Source organism: Miniopterus schreibersii (assembly GCF_964146895.1).
Source record: "Miniopterus schreibersii genome assembly, chromosome: 11".
Classification (NCBI taxonomy): Eukaryota; Metazoa; Chordata; class Mammalia; order Chiroptera; family Miniopteridae; genus Miniopterus; species Miniopterus schreibersii.
Genome location: NC_138111.1, coordinates 6,093,430 through 6,111,613, shown reverse-complemented (window position 1 = coordinate 6,111,613; position 18,184 = coordinate 6,093,430). Strand labels below are relative to the sequence as shown.

Sequence of the window (18,184 nt, the reverse complement as noted above, 5' to 3'; positions counted from 1 at the left end):
GACAGAGACACCTGGCGTTTCCCTGTACTTGGCTTTGAGAATCAGCTTGTGCATTTGAGCGGGCCCCCTGAAATCAGAGATAAAAGGCAAGCACAGGTGCTCCTGATCTCCTCCAGAGACAGGAGGGATTGAGCCCGCGGATGCCGCCAGCACGTCCGCTTGCTTCCCCCTTTGATGGGGGCCACCAATACCCCAGCACCAAGTCTAGTGTCTCCCAAGTCAAGGTTACCAGTATTATCCAGCTGTCCCCAAGTTTTTCAGCATTAAGGGTAATCCTTTCCTTTAATGCCCAACTGAAGAAATTCCATTCCACATGCGGTAAATCCAGCACCCCCCTTCCCCCCCCAGTTCCCCACTCCACATGTTTCCAAAGATCCTCAGGGAATACTCATTTGTTCCATAAATCCATCCTGGTTGCTGCATGATTCCTCAGCTGGCTGCCTGGCCCCAAACCTCTGGTCCCTCCCTCCAGTCATCCCCTGCCTTTCCTGACCACTCTCTCCAGTGTTCTTCCTTCTTTAGCTGGGGAAGCACAGCTCGGGGATGGATAAGGAGGTGTCAGTGCCACAGAGACAAGCTGAACCTGCATTCCGGAGTGCCTGCTCTGGAGTCCATGGGCCATGCCCTTTCTCCTCTTGCCCGGTGGCCACATGCTGCAGGGGCCGACCTGTTGCCCTCTTCCCCTGGCCCAGGAGAACCTTTGATCAAGTTTCCCCTTCTCTGAAATGAGGCATCCTCCCTCTCTGGGGCCCAGCAAACAGGGAAGAACTGCCCTCTGACTCATCTCAAACATGCTTCTCAATCAACAGAATCATCACAAAGACACACCCTGCACCCCAAGTGAAGAAAACCTTCCCATTATTCTGCAGAGTGGTCAGTGGTGTATTATCTCACATTTCTCCCTTCCAGAAGGCAGTTTTGCATTTACTTTTGCAATCTCAGGATTTGTTACCTTAAAATTTACATTTCTCAGTCTGGCTTCTGAGACTGGGACTTCATAGTCTTACTCAGTTTTCACAAAAAGCCAATGGATGTTACTAAAATCCCCATTTTATGAGCGAAAGAAAAACCACAATTTGACTTATGACTTACCCAAAGTCATATGCCAAGTGGATACCAAGTTTAACTGAAGATCTCATGCTCTGGATGGGGTCCCACCCAGCCTTAACTTATGCATCCTTTGTTTACTATCTGTCTCCATGGAGAGAAACTGTGGGAGGAAAACACGGTGGGGAGGGGTTTGTTTCCTGCACACTTTGCTGCCTAGAGGTGAGTACCTTGTCACACTTGTCTGTTCTGGGGCACAGGGAGGACTTGCAGTCAGCTTTTCTCTGGGTCAGGAAATTTTGACCCCTCAAAAGGAGGTGAGTATATAAGCTCATTTTGTGCAAGAGAAGGTGTGTTTTCCTAGAAGGAATCTGTATACTCATCAGGATGACTACTCTCTCTGACCTTTAGTCTCTGGGCTTCTAATTAAATGCTCACAATAATAATGTAACAACTCATGTTTATTTTTTTACGATGTGAAAGCTGAGCACCATACTCTCATTATCTCGTTTAATCCTCCCAACACTCCTTCCTCTGAGGGAGGCACTGTTTTTTAATTTATTTCACAGCTACTGAAGCTAAACAAGACTTGTGCTCAAACCCAGGTCTGACCCCAGTGCCTAACCACTAACCTTCAGCTATGCCAGATGCTCCCTCCAACAGGTCTTTCCCCTCTGAGGAAACCAAGAGAGTGGGCGAGAAGAGGAATGCCTCCAGGACTCTCCTGTGTAGAACAGAGGCTCGAGATGGGAGTGCAAGAGCCCTCCCAGGGTCTGCCAGCCCTAAAGAAGAAAGGGTTGGGGTGGAGGAAGGACTTGCGCATCTCTCCATCATTAGGACCAACCGGGGCCATTGGGACGTCTCCTTGCACTGCTTTGGAGAGGGAGAGTTAAGACAGTGCCCTGAAAAATCTGAAAGACATTGTGTGGTAGATAGCTTGTAAGATGGCCCGCTAGGGTCCCTGCCCCCTGATATCCATTCCTTGTGTAACCCCTTTCCCTTGAGCGTGGGCAGAACATATTGACTGGCTTCCAGTAAACTGAATGACAGAAGTAATGGGATGTCACTTCTGAGATTGGGTTATAAAAAGACTACTCTCTCTTACTTTCTCTTGGATCACACAACCTGGGGGAATCCAGCTGCCAAGCACTTGGCAGTCCTGTGAAGAGGCCTATGTGCCAGGGATTGAGACCTGCCAGCCACCCTGTGAGCGAGCTTAGAAGCGGACTCTACCTAAGTGGAGCCTTTGGGTAAGACAGTGGCCCCAGCCAACAGCTCCACCTCATCGCTTGAGACACTCCGAGCCAGAGATATCTAGCTAAGATACATGCAGGTTCCTGACCCGCAGAAACTACAAGATAATCCGTGTCTATTGTAAGCTGCTCAACTTGAGGGTAACCTGTCACACAGTGTTGGATAACTAGTTCATTGCACAATCTTTATCACTACCCCACATTTATTACTCTGTTGCCCCATTGGCATTGGGTCAAAATCAGCTGTAAAACTTAATGCATAAAAGACTGTAAGCTTGACCATTAGGGCAGTAGGAAGGGCTAGGTTCCTCTGATGTGCTAATTTTGAGGGGTACAAATCCTGTAGGACAGAAGGTGTGGTTGTCCTTTGAGAGCCGATGGATTCTTGCACCTCTCTAAGGAAGAAAGGTGCCTGAGAAGGGCGTGAGAGTTACCCCAGAAAGGCTGCAGTTCCCTAGCTATGTGTATGTTGTCCTTTGGATGCGGTGTGTCCAGACCTTCCGAGGCCCCGGGAACGCCTGCTTAAGGGAAACCAGGCTGCTGGGAAAGGCTGTGCTCAGGAGTGGATTCAGTGCCCACTCATTCTCTTAAAAGCTTATTAAATTAGAGAAGTAACATGCTTGTTGTAAAACTCATTCACACGAAAAAAGTCTATAAAGTAAAAAGCAAAAATCCCCTTCTTGCTTTCCTGCTCCTCAGAGGCCACCACTGTTAACAGTTGGCGTGCATTTTTCCAGACCTCTTAATCCATATATACAAATATATGTGCGCAGGGGTGTGAGAATAATACTGTGCTTTTTAACCAAAAGGGGGACGGGCGTTTTATGCGGAATGTTCTGCATCTTTTCGTCCCACTCACTGTGTCATCGACGCTCAGTGGCAGCAAAAAGAGAACTACACTCTTGCTAATAGCTCCGGGCACCCCCAGGTGACTTGTCGGGTGGTGCCTGGATGCGCACTCATTCCTTTAGCCGTGCCCCAGCTGATAAAGGGTTAGGTTGCTTCTGCTTTCTCCCTCTGACTGGTTGTGCAGTGGGGAGCATCCTTGTACATGTATCTTTACTCGCCTGCCAGAGTATTTCTGACACACTGGGGGCCAGGAGTAGAATTGCTGGGACAGAGACACATCACATGTTGTTCTGACAGCTCCCGCTGGAGTGCCCTTGGGAGGGTTGCAGAGACGTTTCCAGCAAAACTGTGAGCAAGCCTTGTTCTGTACTCTCACCAGCTTGAGATGTTACCAGCCATTTTCATTTATGATAAGATGATAGGCAAGCCCTGGCCCAGTCAGTTAGAGCGTCTTCCCAATATGCCACAGTTGCGGGTTCCATCCCTGGTCAGGGCACATACAAGAAACAATCAATGAATGTATAAATAAATGGAACAGCAAATTGATGTCTACCCTCACCTCTCTCTCCAAACAAACAATAATAAAGTGATAGGTGAAAGAGAGCATCTTGTTTTAAAACACATTTCTCTCCCCACCAATTCTTTGTGCTCTTGGAAGAGAAGCTGCTTTTTTACTTCAAACACATGTTCCCTGGGCTGTCCTGGGCCCAGGGTTAGGCAGCCAGGCCTTCAGGCCTCCCACCCAGCTGCTTAGCCGCCCTTGCTCTTGCTTCTGTGTCCTGAATATCTGTCCTTAATCCCCCTTCCTGTGTCCCGGCACAGCCCTGCTTTGCGCCCATCAGTGAGGAAAGGCTGCCTGGCTGTTGGTTTGTGCTGAGAGGAGGCTGACAGAAATCCATTCCCCGGGCACACTTGCCTGGGGCTTCCTCAGCATTCTGGGCTCCAGGAGGCTGCATGCTTCTCCTAATTTTCCCCCCAATTTGAAATGACTAGGGCGTTGGCCTGTGTCATCACAGAGCCCCAGAAGGAAATTCTAATTCCCTCCCCTCTGCATTAGCTACCCCTCCAGGCTCTGGGCCACTCCCAGCTCTGCTAAGGGTCAGGGCAAATGTGGCCTGCCCCCCCTTGTCTAGGGAGCTCTCTTATTCTATCATGAGCTGTCCCTCAGAGGGTTCCTGTGCTGAAGGAGGGGCAAAGGGAGCACCCCTTGACCAGCCCATGGAGCCAGATGTAGCATGACCATTGACGAGCGGGGATGGGACAGCCAGATGGCCCGCCCACCCTGGAGGTGCTGCTTGTGGAAGTGTTTTGGGAAGGCTGCACAGATGGGTGGGATTACCTCTGTCTGGGTTCCCATGTGTGGGCTGAGCTGCCCCAGGATGCCCAAGTCAGGAGAGACAGGACACTTGAATGTCTTGGCAATGGTACTAAGGTACTGTGTCCACACTAAGTGGCGACTACCAGGCTGGGGATGGCTCAGGTCTGACTCTGGGACCTGAGAGGTCAGCAAGCCCAGGCCTGAAAGCATGGAGATGGGAGATGAGCCACCACATCAGGGACCCAGTTAGCAAAGCATGTGGACCAGGACTGTACCAGGTAGAACTGGTGCACAATGCTACAGCCAGTGGGACACTATCAATGCCTAAAGGCAGGGCTGGGGCTGTAGGTTGTAGAACAAGTGGCTCTCTTCTCCTACAAGATGAAGGGAGAGCAGCAGGGCCCAACAGCTTTAGCCCTGGCAAAGGGTTGGAAACCCCAAGAAGCTGTGGAATACTCTCTGTCATTGCTTTCTATTATCCTGTGCCCTGCCTGTTGCTCTGAAATAAATTGGGCAAATAGCCCTGAACTGGCTTTCTGACATCTGGGGACCCACCATCCATCCAGCTGCTTCTACACAGCCAGGCTGGCCGGCTGCCTCACACCCACTCCTGTGGGCAGGAGGCTTTGTGTCGCCAAGATTCTTAGACATACTAGGGGGTGATAATGGGTGACAGAGGAACCCAAATCCCGAGCATCCTAGGCGGCATGCCCTTGGGCAAGTTACTTACATCTCTGAGCCTCAATTTCTGTTGTGAAAAGGAGGAAAAATGTAGAATCCACCTCATAGGGCTGTTGTAAGAGTTTAAAGAGACACACGTGGTGCCCCACAGATGGTAGATGGTATGAGTGTTCTCCAGAGCAAAACGCTGCCAAGAAGACCCCCACAGTGGGGACCTGAGACTAACCCACAGAGACTAATCCACAGCAAGGGCAGGAAGAGCCCTGTCAGGGCACAGACAGGTGTCATGCTTAGTGACCCAGCTGGGCCTAGAACGGTTGGATATGTTTTCTGGGGTAGGGCTGGGATCAGCAGTGGAGGCTGGGGAATAGGACACAGTCTAACCAGTAGTGGGACAGAATTCATCTCGCTGGCAGTACACGGTCCCTGAAGAGAGTGGGGACCAACAAGAGTTGGAGTATAGTCTAGACACTTTTGGATATAGACCCAGCCCATGATCCCTCCTTTTCTGGGAACCTGGGACCTCCCCTACCTCTCCCACAGCATTGAGCTCCAACAGCCATGCTCATTTCATCCACTCTGTGCTGAGGCCGAGTTGATAGGATTGAGGCAGCACCCACTCCGAGGAGCCAGTCGGATCCCCTGGACGGAGTTTGCGTTGGAGTGGAGAGATGCTTGTAAGTCTGCTGGCACTTGGACCAGGAGGACATGTGAGCTCAGGAATTCCGTGCTGGGAAAAGCAGATGGACGCACAGTGAGAAACAGAAAGAGACCCTGCAGGCAAGGAAGAGGAAAGGGAAAGGAGAGGAGAAAGCTGCTGCTTTGCCTCTTGAAGGCCTTCCAGGCAGTTTCTGGTTCCTGGCCCTGGTGAGGCCCGGCTGCATCCCTGCTCATGGACTCAGGGAGATACCTCTTATCCTTACGTAACCAACTTATTAAATGAGCTGGACTCAGGTGTAAGAAGAAACCAACTTTATTTTTTCCCCAGTGTCCCTCCCAGCCTACTCTGTGGACTAGTTTTACTCCCAATTGATGCTAAAACTTAGCAGGCCCCTTCATCTCTCTGCTGTCGGGCACGAAAAAGGCCAGTTGTTGCCTCCTGTGTGCGCAGAGGATATGATCTAACAGTCACATCCTAACAATCACGTCATTCTAGATAGTCCCGTATCTTAACGAGAAGTCTGGACGCCTAAAGCCAGACTGGGCTCGTAGGCCTGGGGTGGGGGAGGGCACAGGGCAGCGTCTTCCCCTACTCGCCCGCCTCACCGTGTGGGTGGCCCTGGGGCTGAGGGAGAAGTAAGGGGTCAGGGCCATCTTTAGTTGCCAGTTCGGTAGTTATCCAGAACTTGTGACCACTCTGTCTTCCCTCTTTGCTACTGCTGCTTCAGAGTTTCCTTTCTGGGCACCACTGACTCAGCTGCCTGGAGGGGTAATGCCTCTCTTCAGCTGTCCAGTTACAACTCCTCGTTGGCTCCTAGGCCTCCTGTACTGTGCCCATCCCATCCCCCACCCAGGCTTCCCTCTGGTTCCTAAGAGACCTGTGTCCTTGCCTCCCTTTCCCCCATCAGTGGGCTTGCTGTTTGCTCCCAGTGAGGTCAGTTTTTCACCCATTGTCTGCCTCAGGCCTGTGGACTTGAGGCATGAGTCAGATGGTCATGCTCATGCTGAACTCTTGAAGTCCCCCTCACTTGATTTGGGGTGAGGGGGACACCCTCCCTCCCTGTGGTGGTGGGGGATGACTGACATTTTGGCCCCAGGACATTTTTCTTCACTTCTGTCACAGGCTGCAGGGGGCAATGTGCTGACGCTGCAGAGCCAGCCTGGGGCCATGCCCTGCAGGGATGGTTTGTGCCTGCTCTCCAATGTGGAGTACTAGCTTTAGGAGTCTAGATAAACCCGAGGCAGAAAGAGTGCATGTTTAACATTTTGTTACATTTAAAATGTCCCCTGTTTCGTTTAATCCAGTTGTCTGGCTTTCTCTTAGGTAACCAGGAGTGTTTACAAGACTGTGTGAAACAGATGAGGTGGCCGTGGGAGATCATGGAAGACCCCTTGAGCTCCCAAAAGCATCTGTGGGTTATGAGAACTGTAGACACGCATAAACATTGTTTTCTGTAGTTCAAGTTTCTCTTTCAGTCTTGCTCAAATTGGCAAGATTTGGGGGAGGGGGATCCTGTCAGTGTCACAGGCTTCGACAGCATCACTGTCTTCCTGCCACGTTCCCCACACAAGCCCGGCAAGTGGGTTCCCTCCAGTGACTAAGGTCTTGACCCAAACTGGGGCACGGGGGTTTGGCAGTGTTTCACCAACTTCCTTCTGGGCCTGCAGGTGCACTCACGGTGGAGATCTTAGTACCAGTAGGACTCCTATGATTGGAGGCCCTAAAGGCCCCTGAGCAGGATGGACAAGGAGGAGCATTATTGACGTGCACTAGTCAGATGCAGGGGTGCTGACTGGCTGTGTTCGCTGGTGGGGGGAGCAGTTCACTGGGCACTAAGGCCAGTGCACTTGAGTACACTCTCTCGTCTCCTTACTCTCTCCTTTGGTGCTGTTGGTTTGGTAAGCTGTGCCTCCGCCTCCCCATTTTGCTCTAAGGAGAGTGGGTTCCACATCTCTGATGGGCTTATTCCTTCCTCTCCTTCCATATAGCCAGGGTATTGTTTAAGACTCAGATTTGGGTATTGGCGTGGGGTTGGGAGAAATAGCTGGTGTCACAGCCTGCTTTTGCTTAGATGCCAACTAGTTTAGAAAAAGGGTGGCTCCATCTTGTCCAACATGGCTTCTCAGAGCTCTGTGCTTTGGGGTTTGGACCCAAGACCAGTGATGGGTAAGGTTGGACCCTGCTTTCCTTTGCTGTTGACCCTTCCGTGCCACACACTCCACCCCAGGAGGAAGGTATTAGGTGTTGACCACACTGCCTGCGAGGGGTCTCCAGGATGTCCAGGACAAGACAGATATAAGGAGGTGGAGCATCAGAGGACCGTCTTGGACTGAGCTACTGTCCTGGGACTCCTGGGGCATAAGTGGAAACCAAAAACAGGGAGTGTGTGATTTAAATGACTTTGGTGTGTGTCCCTCATGCTGAATCTCTTCCTTGTTTTACTTACAGAGGCTCTGGTATAGGAGGTCCCAGGAAGGCAGTCACAAACAATGACACACAGTGTGAATACATCCAAATAGCACTGATGGCTTTTATTGCAGATTTGTGCCATTACAAGGATAATCTGGGAATATATTAAAAAACCCTCCCTTTTATATACACAAAACATGCTACATGGTATACTTTGTGAGAATGCTGAGGTAATAGGCACACACCCAGACATGGACAGTACCAAATATTCCAATGTCTCGCACCCCCCGACCCGCTTGCCCACTGGGAGGGTCTCACCTTGACTCATCTCTTGCCCCCTGTTTGGCAATAGTTCTGGTAGTACTGAGTCTTACACTTTATAGCCAAGAGGACTTGGAAGGCCACCTCACTGTGATGCAATAAACAAGAGGGCCGGCAGCCCTAGTTAGTAACTCACAAGAAGTGGCCAGTTCTCATCTTCGTGGCACCTGCATTCTCCGAGGAGGTGTAGTTTGGGGATGAGGTGTGGACTCTAGTTGGCCTGAGAGCATGGCACCTTTGTTCTGTAACCACTGATCTCCCAATGATCAGATAATGACTTGTCTTCAATGGTCTATCTCCTGGGCAAGGTAGGTTATTATTCCTATGATGATTAAAATGACATGTAGGCTAAAGTGTGAATGGAAAATACAAAACTGCGAATACAATATCTATGTGGCTGGTTATTAGCCTTGGGCCTGGTCTTCCCTTTCCTGGCCAGAAATCTGGAGCCTGGACTGTCTCCTACTCAGAGGCAAAGGAATCGTGCCTAGAAAGAGAGGACGGTGCGACAGAAAAGGCAAGGAGAAGGTAGGCATGGAGAAGAGGAGAGCAGAAAGGTGCCTGGAAGTAGAGTGAGTGGCCAAGGAGTGACACACAAGGCACGCACTGAACGGCGTTGAATGAATGATTAAGCCGATGGACGGATGGATGGATGCATGGTGGAAGTCCTGAGAATGGGTGGAGTATAGAAATGGAGATAGAGGGGATTTTGAAATTTGGTTAGGTGCCCAAAAGGGCTCTTCAGTTGGAAACCCCAGTGTGAGAGAGCAGTGTTGCCGACATTCCAGGAAGCACTCAGGCACACAGACGCCAGGACTGAGCTCTGAACCAGCTGTGCAGTCTGTGATCTGCTCTTAGACTCAAGTAACACCACATAAGGAAATGCTTTCCTCCCAGGAGCCATGCTGTTGGTAGGAGCTTCAACACGCGAGAATTGAATATATGTGTATTAAGGTATATAAGGCAAACTTGTATATGTATCTAGATATATTGCACGTGCCATATATCTAAATGCATATGTGTGGTATACACCTAAGTGTACAAGGTCAGCTCATACACATATATTATGAAGGTATTTTGCAGCTGTGTTTTTATTGTAGGGACTTAATTTATTTAAAGAAGGACTGGTCTGCAGTCCCGTCCTGTCTGGAACACGAGGGGCTGTCTGGTGTGAAGAAGAGTGGTAGGGACAGAGAATACTGTATAGTCAGTTCCATCATCTGCCGCGGTGACTTGGGGAAACGGAATCCAGCATCCCAGTCCTCCTGGCCCAGGTGAACTGGGGAGGAGTTGCTTTGTGTGCTGGGCCCGCGTGGCGGGGGCAGGCTCCTGGCGAAGGCCCGAGAGGTCAGGAGGGGAGCTGGCTTAGTGGAAGGTGTTGGGATTGGGCCGGATCATCATCACCACTTTCTTGAGCGAGTAGGAGCCTCCTCGGAACTCAGCCCAGTAGACTCCATCCTGGTAGCGGCTTCGGTAATGGCCCCCACGGTACCAGACCCCATTGAGGTTGGAGTGGGCGCAGGCGTTATACCACCAGCCTCCCTTCTGGTAGTGGGCGCAGTTTCCTGCAGGAGAGAGGGTGGTGAGAAGGTCTCGGGAAGGAGGCAGCTTTACCTGTGTCCGCTGTTTACTTGGGGACTTGAGCAGGACCCTCCCTGGGGTGCCTTTGGAGCAAGAATGCTTGAGAGGGGGACCAGGCTGCAGACCTGCTCAGACCTGTCTTTGAAGCTTGGCCTCTAATAAGCAGCATGATCTCGGGCAAGTGACTTAACCTCACTGAGCCACTGGATTCTCATTGTAAACTGAGCATACACACCTGCCACACTGGGCTGCTGCGGGAGTGAGTGAGGGCACAGATTTAAGCACTTAGCTCAGGGCTCAGTGCAGAGGAAGTGCAGGGACAGCTCCACGCCACAGGTCTGAACAGAAAATGCAAATGACCTGAGGTGGGCGAGGGAGAGGCTAAAGGGTTTTTTGTTGTTGTTTTGAAGAGTTGAAACTGTTGGATCAAAAGTCTTCATAGAATGACAAAGGAAATATTTAAGAGAAAACTCTCCTCTATTCCTCCCCAGCCTGAATTCCAGCCAACTATATACTTTTTTTATTTCATAAAAGAAAGATATTTTTATGAAACTTTTGGCACTGTTGTATCATTCTGGATTTTCCTGCCAAGGACAAGCAGTTTGGAAAGTGTGGGCAAGGTGCGTGCAGGGGCACTGCGCTTCACAGGAGGGAGGGGGAAGAGGAGCCACTGCCCACTTGGGCTGCTCTTAGGTAAAAGAGGGGTTCCCCAGTTTTCTGATCAGGCCCAGGAAGCAGGCCCCACTCAGGAGAAGGGCTGCTCCAGGCAAATTTATGGGTTTGGGGCCTGATGGGGCTGGCCGAGGCCTTGGGACGAGGTGAGGAGGGAGCAGGCTGGCTGAGGCAGAAAGCTGAGGGGAGACTCAGCCCCTGCACTTCAGAGCCCCAGCAGCCCAGCTTTCTCAGCATGTTTCTCGGGTTCCTCTGGGCCATGCCTTGAGGCTACAAGGCCCAAGTGGCAGTGCTGCATTTGGAGAACAGAGAGTCCTTGGCTAACAGCTAGCCTCCCATCTGCCCACAGAGGCCCCTCGTAAGCTTGCTCTGAGCACCTCCGGGGACCAGAAGCTCACCTCCTCACTGTCTACTGACCGTGCTGTGGGCCAGGCCTGACAGGTGGGCTCATAGAACAGTCTTCTCCGTGCTCCCCGTGATGGCTCTCAAGAATGCTGTACCAGCCCCTATGTTCCCAGGGCCTGACCAGCTCCGAGGGTCATCTTGCTTCCCTCCCACCAGTATGCCGGTGGAGGTCTCTACACGTCCCCTAATGTTGTGAGGATGGCCTGCTTGAGCGTGGCTGCCATGGGAACCTGGAGCGAGGACCTCCCTCCTCAGTATGCAGGCAGCAGAGCTTACCTGAAGTGCAGGTGGTTCCTGGGACAGTCCTCAAAGGGGAGGGCGTAGCCTTTGGACCAGGACTAAATGGGGAGCTGGGGTGGGAGGGGACCAGGTTTGCCCATGAGAACAGACAGCCTTGGCCTGGAGGCAGGTTAGCCCCTCAGGGAGGAGCTGCACCTTGCTGACCTGCCAGCCATCTAGGGCCTCAGCTCAAGAAATTGAGTGTGGGGCCTTGGGAGGCATTAACGGGGGCAGGGTAGGGGGGTGAGTATGCGCTTATAATTTTTTCCCTTGCTTTTTATTTTTTTAACTCTAATAAAGACTTCTTAGTAAAGACCTGGGTGTGAGGCATGTGACCTTGGACACACCACTTCACCTCTCTTGCCTAGTTTCTCTCGCTGGCGCCCTTGCAGCACCACATGAGCAGTGGGGCTAAAGCAATAACCATAGAGCCCACTGGGTCTAGCCCTGACTGCTGAATCTCAGACAAAGTACTTCTAACTTTCTCACCACCCTGCAAGGTAGGTATGGTCTTCACTTCCACATGTGGAGACTGAGGCCTAGAGATGCCCAAGGACACATGACTGGTAACAGGTGGGGCCAGCTTTGTATTCCAGGGCGTGTGGCCCGGAGTCCACAGGAATGTGCATTCCTGGCACTTGGTGCCTCAGGCAGAGAGGCGATGCGAGTGCACCCAGACTATTCATCAAGTATGTGATTTGTACATCTCTTTACCTTTACCTTTTGTAAATGCCACTCTTACCCAGCTTTGCAAAGGGGGTCTGTGTGCAGTGGGCGGAGGATTGGACCGAGGAGTGGACCTTCGAGGGCAGGGACAGGGTCAGGCAGCTGTGCCCTGGGATCTTCCCATTCTCAGGGCTTTGGTTGACCTCTTTTCTCTGCACTCCACCTGGGTTTGATGCCACTGGCCCTACCTGTGTAGACATCGTGGTCTCTGTCCAGGGTGGTGAACTGCTTGCCGTTGTGCCAGGTGAAGGAGTCTCCAGCGTTGCCATGGTAGCGCCCCAGCCGCAGCTTGTAATACTCGCTCTCAGGTTCCAGGCGGAAGCTGGCATATTCTGCAAAGACCTTGCGGCCAGACCAGTCCTCCATGGTCACCAGCAGTTTGTAGTTGCCTTGGTTCGTCAGCCAGTAAATGTTCTCCAGGCCCAGCCAGTACTCGCCATCAATGTTCCCAAACCCTTGCTGGGGGAAACGCAGGAGAGCATTAGGAATATGCAGTGCCCTTGGCCGATGGGCCTGGCTCACATGCACAGCCCTGTACAGAGGGGCCTGGGCTCAAATCCCCACTGATCTGCTTGGCTGTGACTTGATGAGTCACTTTATCTTCCTGAGCCTCAGTCATGCATCATCAAGACCATGTAGAGAGTGCCTGCTTCGTGCTAGGCATTGTGTGTACACGGGGGATGCTATGTTCCTTCCCCACACAGCTGTGCAGGGATATAGGGGATGCGGTAAATGGAGAGCCCAGCTTACAGCAGGCATGCAACAAGGGCTCCTTGGACAAGTCTCTGCCCTTCTCTGAGCTTCAGTTTCCTTCTCAGGAGTGGCTGTGTGAGAGGGTCATGCAAACTCTAAAGCACAGCCAGGGGTGAGCTGTGACAAGCATGTGCCACATCCACCTGGGCTCCCTCTTAGGTCTAAAACCCAGTGGCTTTTTTATTGTGTTTACATGTAGTTTGGGGAGTCCTCAGCTGAGTTGTGGCCACTGAAGTCTTGAAAATAGATGGATTCATTAATAATAATAGTAATAACAGTGTTTAATGCTGTACTGGCACTGTTATCAGAGCTTTACATAGAGTATTTTATTACTCCTCCTACGAGCTCTTAAGAGCTAGATGCTATCATTGTCCTCCCTAGAATGTGTGAACTACTAAAGTCCAGAGAGGCCAGTGTCACAGAGCGCTGGAGAGGCAGGATTTGAACCCAGAACCCAGTTTTACCATTGTGCTCTGCTGCCTGTGAGAAAGAGAATACAGAAAGGAGGAGGAAAGGGTGAGGGAGTGTCTTCAGGGACCTCCCGTGAGGAGAAAGAGGAGAAGGCCAAGGTCAGGAGGTGGGTTGGAGGGCAGGCAGGACAGGAAGGGGCACAGCGGAGCCATAGGCAGGCGTCCTGGCCAAGGGGGTGTGTAGGCTTTGGTGTCAGAGGCCTAGGCTCTGGTCACTGCTCTGCCACCTGCCAGCTGAGTGAGTTATTTCACTTTTTCATCTGTAAACTGGGTCATTACCAGTATGTGCCTCCTAGGGCTGATATGAGATGAAATGAGGTACTAAATGGAAGCACTCGGGTGGTGCCTGGCACGTGGTGGGCACCCAGTAAACCAAGCCGCTCTGGCTGTCCATAGCACCTCCTTGTTTAGAGGAGGGAGGGAGAGGTACCCTGAGTCCTAGCAGCCTTCCTACTGTGAGGATGAGATTCAGCTCCCTGGGAACTGGGACTTGTCCCTCTGGGCTGTGTAAACACATCTTCCCCCAAGGAAGTCCCAGCTGGGAGTGAGCTGCTTCCCACACCCAGGCTGGAGTGAGGGGCCCCCTCACCCATCTGTGGGCTTTGTGGTCCGGACTCCGGTCTCTTGCCTCCCAGCAGTTGTGAATTGCGGGTGGGAAGGAGCCACTGGCCCTGGTGGGTCTGCAGAAATGGCCCTGTCAGTGTCCTTCTTGCTTCAGGTGTTTACTGTTTGGGGCTGCACAGGCTCCAACAGGTCAGCAGGCACCTGCCTCTGAGTGGCTCCTTCACTGGTTCCTGCTTGAGGGGGATCTTTTTGTGGGCAGCACAGATAGGCCCTGAGGTCCTCACCTTGTACGTCTCCCAGTTCCTGAAGAAGTTGACAGAGCCGTCCAGTCGCCTCTGGATGACGGTCCAGCCCCCAGGGTCGTGCCGCTGGTCACACCACACCTGCATGAGACGGTTGGTGTTCTCCGGCTTCACCAGGTAGATGGAGCTGGTGTCGTGGCCATCCTCCAGGGCCTGCAGGCAGTCTCTCCATGGGCCTGGGGGCACAGACACGCACATGTCACAGACTTCCCTGTTGCCTGTCACTAGGCCACTGAGTCACATTCACACACACACCCAGCTGCACTCTAAGCAGGCACAACCTCTGTGGCAGTTGCCCCCCTCATCCATGGTTTCCTTTTCCTCAGTCTCAATTACCCACGGTCAACCATGGTCTGAAAATATTAAATGGGAAATTCCCGAAATAAACAATTCATACGTTTTAGATTGTGAGCCGTTCTAAGTAGTGTGATGAAATCTCACACCCTCCCACTCTGACCCATCTGGTCTGCGAATCATCCCTTCGTCCAGCCTCTCCATGCTGTTCACACTCCCCGCCTGCGAGTCACTCAGTAGCTGTCTCCATTATCAGATCGACTGTCGAGGTATCACAGTGCCGGTGTTCAACTCATCTTTATTTCACTTAACAATGGCCCCAAAGTGCAAGAGTAGTGAAGTTGCCAATTCAGATATGCCAAAGAGAAGCCGTAAAGTGTTTCCTTAAAGTGAAAATTCTCAACTTGTTAAGGAAAGAAAAAAAATTATATGCTGAGGTTGCTAAGATCTATGATAAGAATGAATGTTCTCTCTGTGAAACTGTGAAAAAGGAAAAAAAATCTGTGGTTTGCTGAGAAAGCACATTCATATAACTTTTATTATAGTATGTTATGATTGTTTTATTTTTAATTATTGTTAATCTCTTACTATGTCTAATTTATAAATTAAACTTTATCCTAGGTATGTATGTATAGAAAAAACATGTATGTATGGACGGCTGCAGTTTTTTAATTTCTGTGTAGTCACAGGGGCCCGAGCAGTGCCCTAAATTTGGCCATTTAGCCAGTGATTTCAAGATACTGCTGGGATTCAGACACTGGCCTCCAAACCTCTTTTGAGGGACCGAGTTCCCTTTCAGTTCAATCTGTGTAGTTTTCAAGGAAAGCTCACCGAGGGCCAAGTGCTTGGAGCTCACGCGTTCTGAGGTTGCTGTTCTGCAGGCAGCCCCGTGTCTAGGACACACTCCAGTCCATGGCTCTCTTCTGAAACTGAGACCAGATCATTCTGTGATCTTCTGTGACTTCACTGAGCTTGAGCCAGGAGCAGATGTCTCTTGGGTCCGAATAACTACTGCAGGTCTTTCCCTGTCCCTACTCCCATCTCCCCTGGCAGTTTCCTGTGTTTGGACATTGGTCCCATCAACAAGCACGGACAAACTTGAGTCACCACGGTCCAAATAAGCTGGCTTCTTCCTCTTTCATCTGCGAAGCTTGAGAAGGTTTTCAGGGCCTAGACATTGAACTATGTATTTTATTTTATTAGCTACGTATTTTAAAATAAATAACATTGCCATACTTTACTTCAGCTTCTCTTAATAGAAAGACATTATTCTTTCTATTAACCTGTATGTTTACTCAACAATTGGTTCCTGAGTCCAAGGCTGGGGACCACGTGCTGGCAGCAGGGGCCCGGGGCAGGGTGGGGCTGCCCTCACCAGCCTCCTCTGGACTTGTGCTCGGGGAGTCTGGTCCTTCTCCCTGTGTGTGGGGGAGGGGATGGCTCTGGTGACAGGAGACTTCTCCAGTTCCTTCCTGGCTGGTGGTAGGGCTTGATTAGGCCACACGTGATGGCAGAACAGGAAAAGTTTGGGTTTTTGGTCTTCGTTATGCATCTCAGGTGGGCTTTTCCTGAGCCCTTGCAGCTGTGTTTGAGCAGCCTCCTTGGAACCTGGCAGGAAGGCAGGGGCCTGGCTCGCCCCTCTGTCCCCAGGGCCCAGAATAGCACAAGCAGGAAGGCTGGTGTGGATGCTGACAGGTAGCCCAGGAGGCAGGGACAGGCTCCTGACTCATGTACCTGCTCAGCAGCCCTGTCCCCTGCGAGGGGTGGGCAGCAGCCTGTGCACCGCCCAGCAGCGGGTGTGGTGTGAGCAGCTGCTCGCTTCTTCGCCATGCCCACCCCCACCCCTCACCCCCCACCCCCGTCGTGGGCAGGGCCGCCAGACCTCAGAAGGAGCATATGCGAAGGAGAGAAAGTTTTCGGTTGTGTTCGGCCCACAGTCCCGGGGTCCAAGGCAGAGAATGGGAGTCTGTCCCCAACAGCTGGAGCAGAGCCTGCAGTGGGCATGGGAGGCCTCCCAGCTCCTTCCCTACTCGGGCACAGAAGGGGCCATTTGCTGTGAATGCTGGTGCGGGGGCGCGGGGGGGACGACACACGGACCCAGCAGAGTAACACCCCCTGAAAGCCAGCAGCCAGCCAGGCCCTCGCTGCAAGACTGCCATGGAGTTCTCAGCAGGGAGGCAGCTTTGGAAAAGGTGCCATGTTGGGAGGCCTCGGAGGTCACGGGAGAGGCAGGTCAGCCTCATGGCGCCCAGAATTTGGGAAAAGCTCTAGATCCTCTATTCAGAAAAATCCATAGACTCACACAGTTTTGCTTGTAATTTCAGAAGGTAAATGGACCTCCAAACCCCTGTAAGAGAGTTCTGGCTGGAGTAGCAATAATAAAACACTCCTCCCGGCCAGCATATAGGGAGCATTTACCATGTGCCCTATCCATGTATTTACACACCCCATCCTCCCAACAGCATGGGGATGTTAGGTGACACCCCTGAGGTCACACAACTGGTGAGGGGCATATCCAGTATCTGAACTCAGGTGGTCTGGGTGGCCCAGAAACCACGCTCTATGGCTCTCTTCTTTTTCTCCAATCAGAGTGAACTACAGGGCAGGGAGGCCAGGTTGACCTATCTCCATGTCCCTAAGACTATTTTTAATCTTTGCTAGTCAGCCAGGTTAAAAAAAAATAAAAATTTACACTTCTTCTTTGTCAAGGTGTTAAACCTTTAAAAAATACCTTTATTGGTGATTTGTTTTTCTTCTATGCTTACCTTTTGGTGTCCTTTGCCTATTTTTCAACTATTTTAGTATCTTTTATGATGTGGAATAAGTTTTCCCTTCCTTTCAATTTTTTTCTAAAGATTTTTAAAAAAAAATTATTTTAGAGAGAGGAAAGGAAAGGGAGGGAAAGAGAGAGAAACATCAATGTGAGAGAGAAACATCTATTTGTTGCCTCTCACACCTGCTCCGAACAGGGATCGAACCCACAACCTGGGCATGTGTCCTGACCAGGAGTCGAACCTCGACCCTTCAGTATACTGGATGGCATTCCAATCAACAGCTCGACAGGGCTCCTTTTTTAAAGGCAAATCTGGCAATTCTTTCCTTTAAGGCTTTTAGGTATGGCATGCTTTCTAAAATCATGGAGTAGGTACAAAATGGTGTACAAGTGTTTAAAATTTTCTGCCGTTAACAAAAACGAACAGAAAACTCCATGTCTCCTGTGTCCTGCATTTCCCATGATACCCAGGACCCATTAGCTTCCATCAATAACCACATTTCCAAACAGTTTTCTCTCAGGAACCCCTGCAGAGCTCTAGCAAATCTCTTGCATTCAAACATTCCCTTTTCCTTTGACAAAGGTCAGAAAATTAAATGATGAATGAAAACTAGTCAGAAAAATACTTAGCACTGAAGAATTGGCAAACAATCAAGTAGCAGAAGACAGCGGCAGTGAGGTTGTTGTGTGGCTCCATTAAGATGGCCAGGTCAGAGCATCGAACTTTGATGGGAAATCTGTTACATATATAGGTGTAGCTGTGGAGGGCCAGGTGAGGTGTCCCCTGAAGACTTTATGGAGGGAGTGTGGGACTGGGGATAGGACC

At 51.0% G+C, this 18,184-nt stretch overlaps 2 protein-coding genes across 10 annotated transcripts in view; one reads left to right on the top strand and one right to left on the bottom strand.

The window, feature by feature from the left end:
• RALGPS1 (Ral GEF with PH domain and SH3 binding motif 1) overlaps positions 1 to 18,184 on the top strand; it is a 247,996-nt gene that overhangs the window by 136,540 nt on the left and 93,272 nt on the right. The window lies entirely within an intron of this gene.
• The window catches only part of ANGPTL2 (angiopoietin like 2), a 34,630-nt gene continuing 24,761 nt past the window's right edge, over positions 8,316 to 18,184 (bottom strand). The window contains exons 3-5 of the mRNA XM_081150886.1: positions 14,274 to 14,467; positions 12,391 to 12,661; positions 8,316 to 10,104 (exon numbers count right to left, since the gene is read on the bottom strand). Coding sequence (XP_081007012.1) covers positions 9,905 to 10,104; positions 12,391 to 12,661; positions 14,274 to 14,467 — 665 coding nt within the window. The 3' untranslated portion in view covers positions 8,316 to 9,904. The remainder of the gene's footprint in view (positions 10,105 to 12,390; positions 12,662 to 14,273; positions 14,468 to 18,184) is intronic.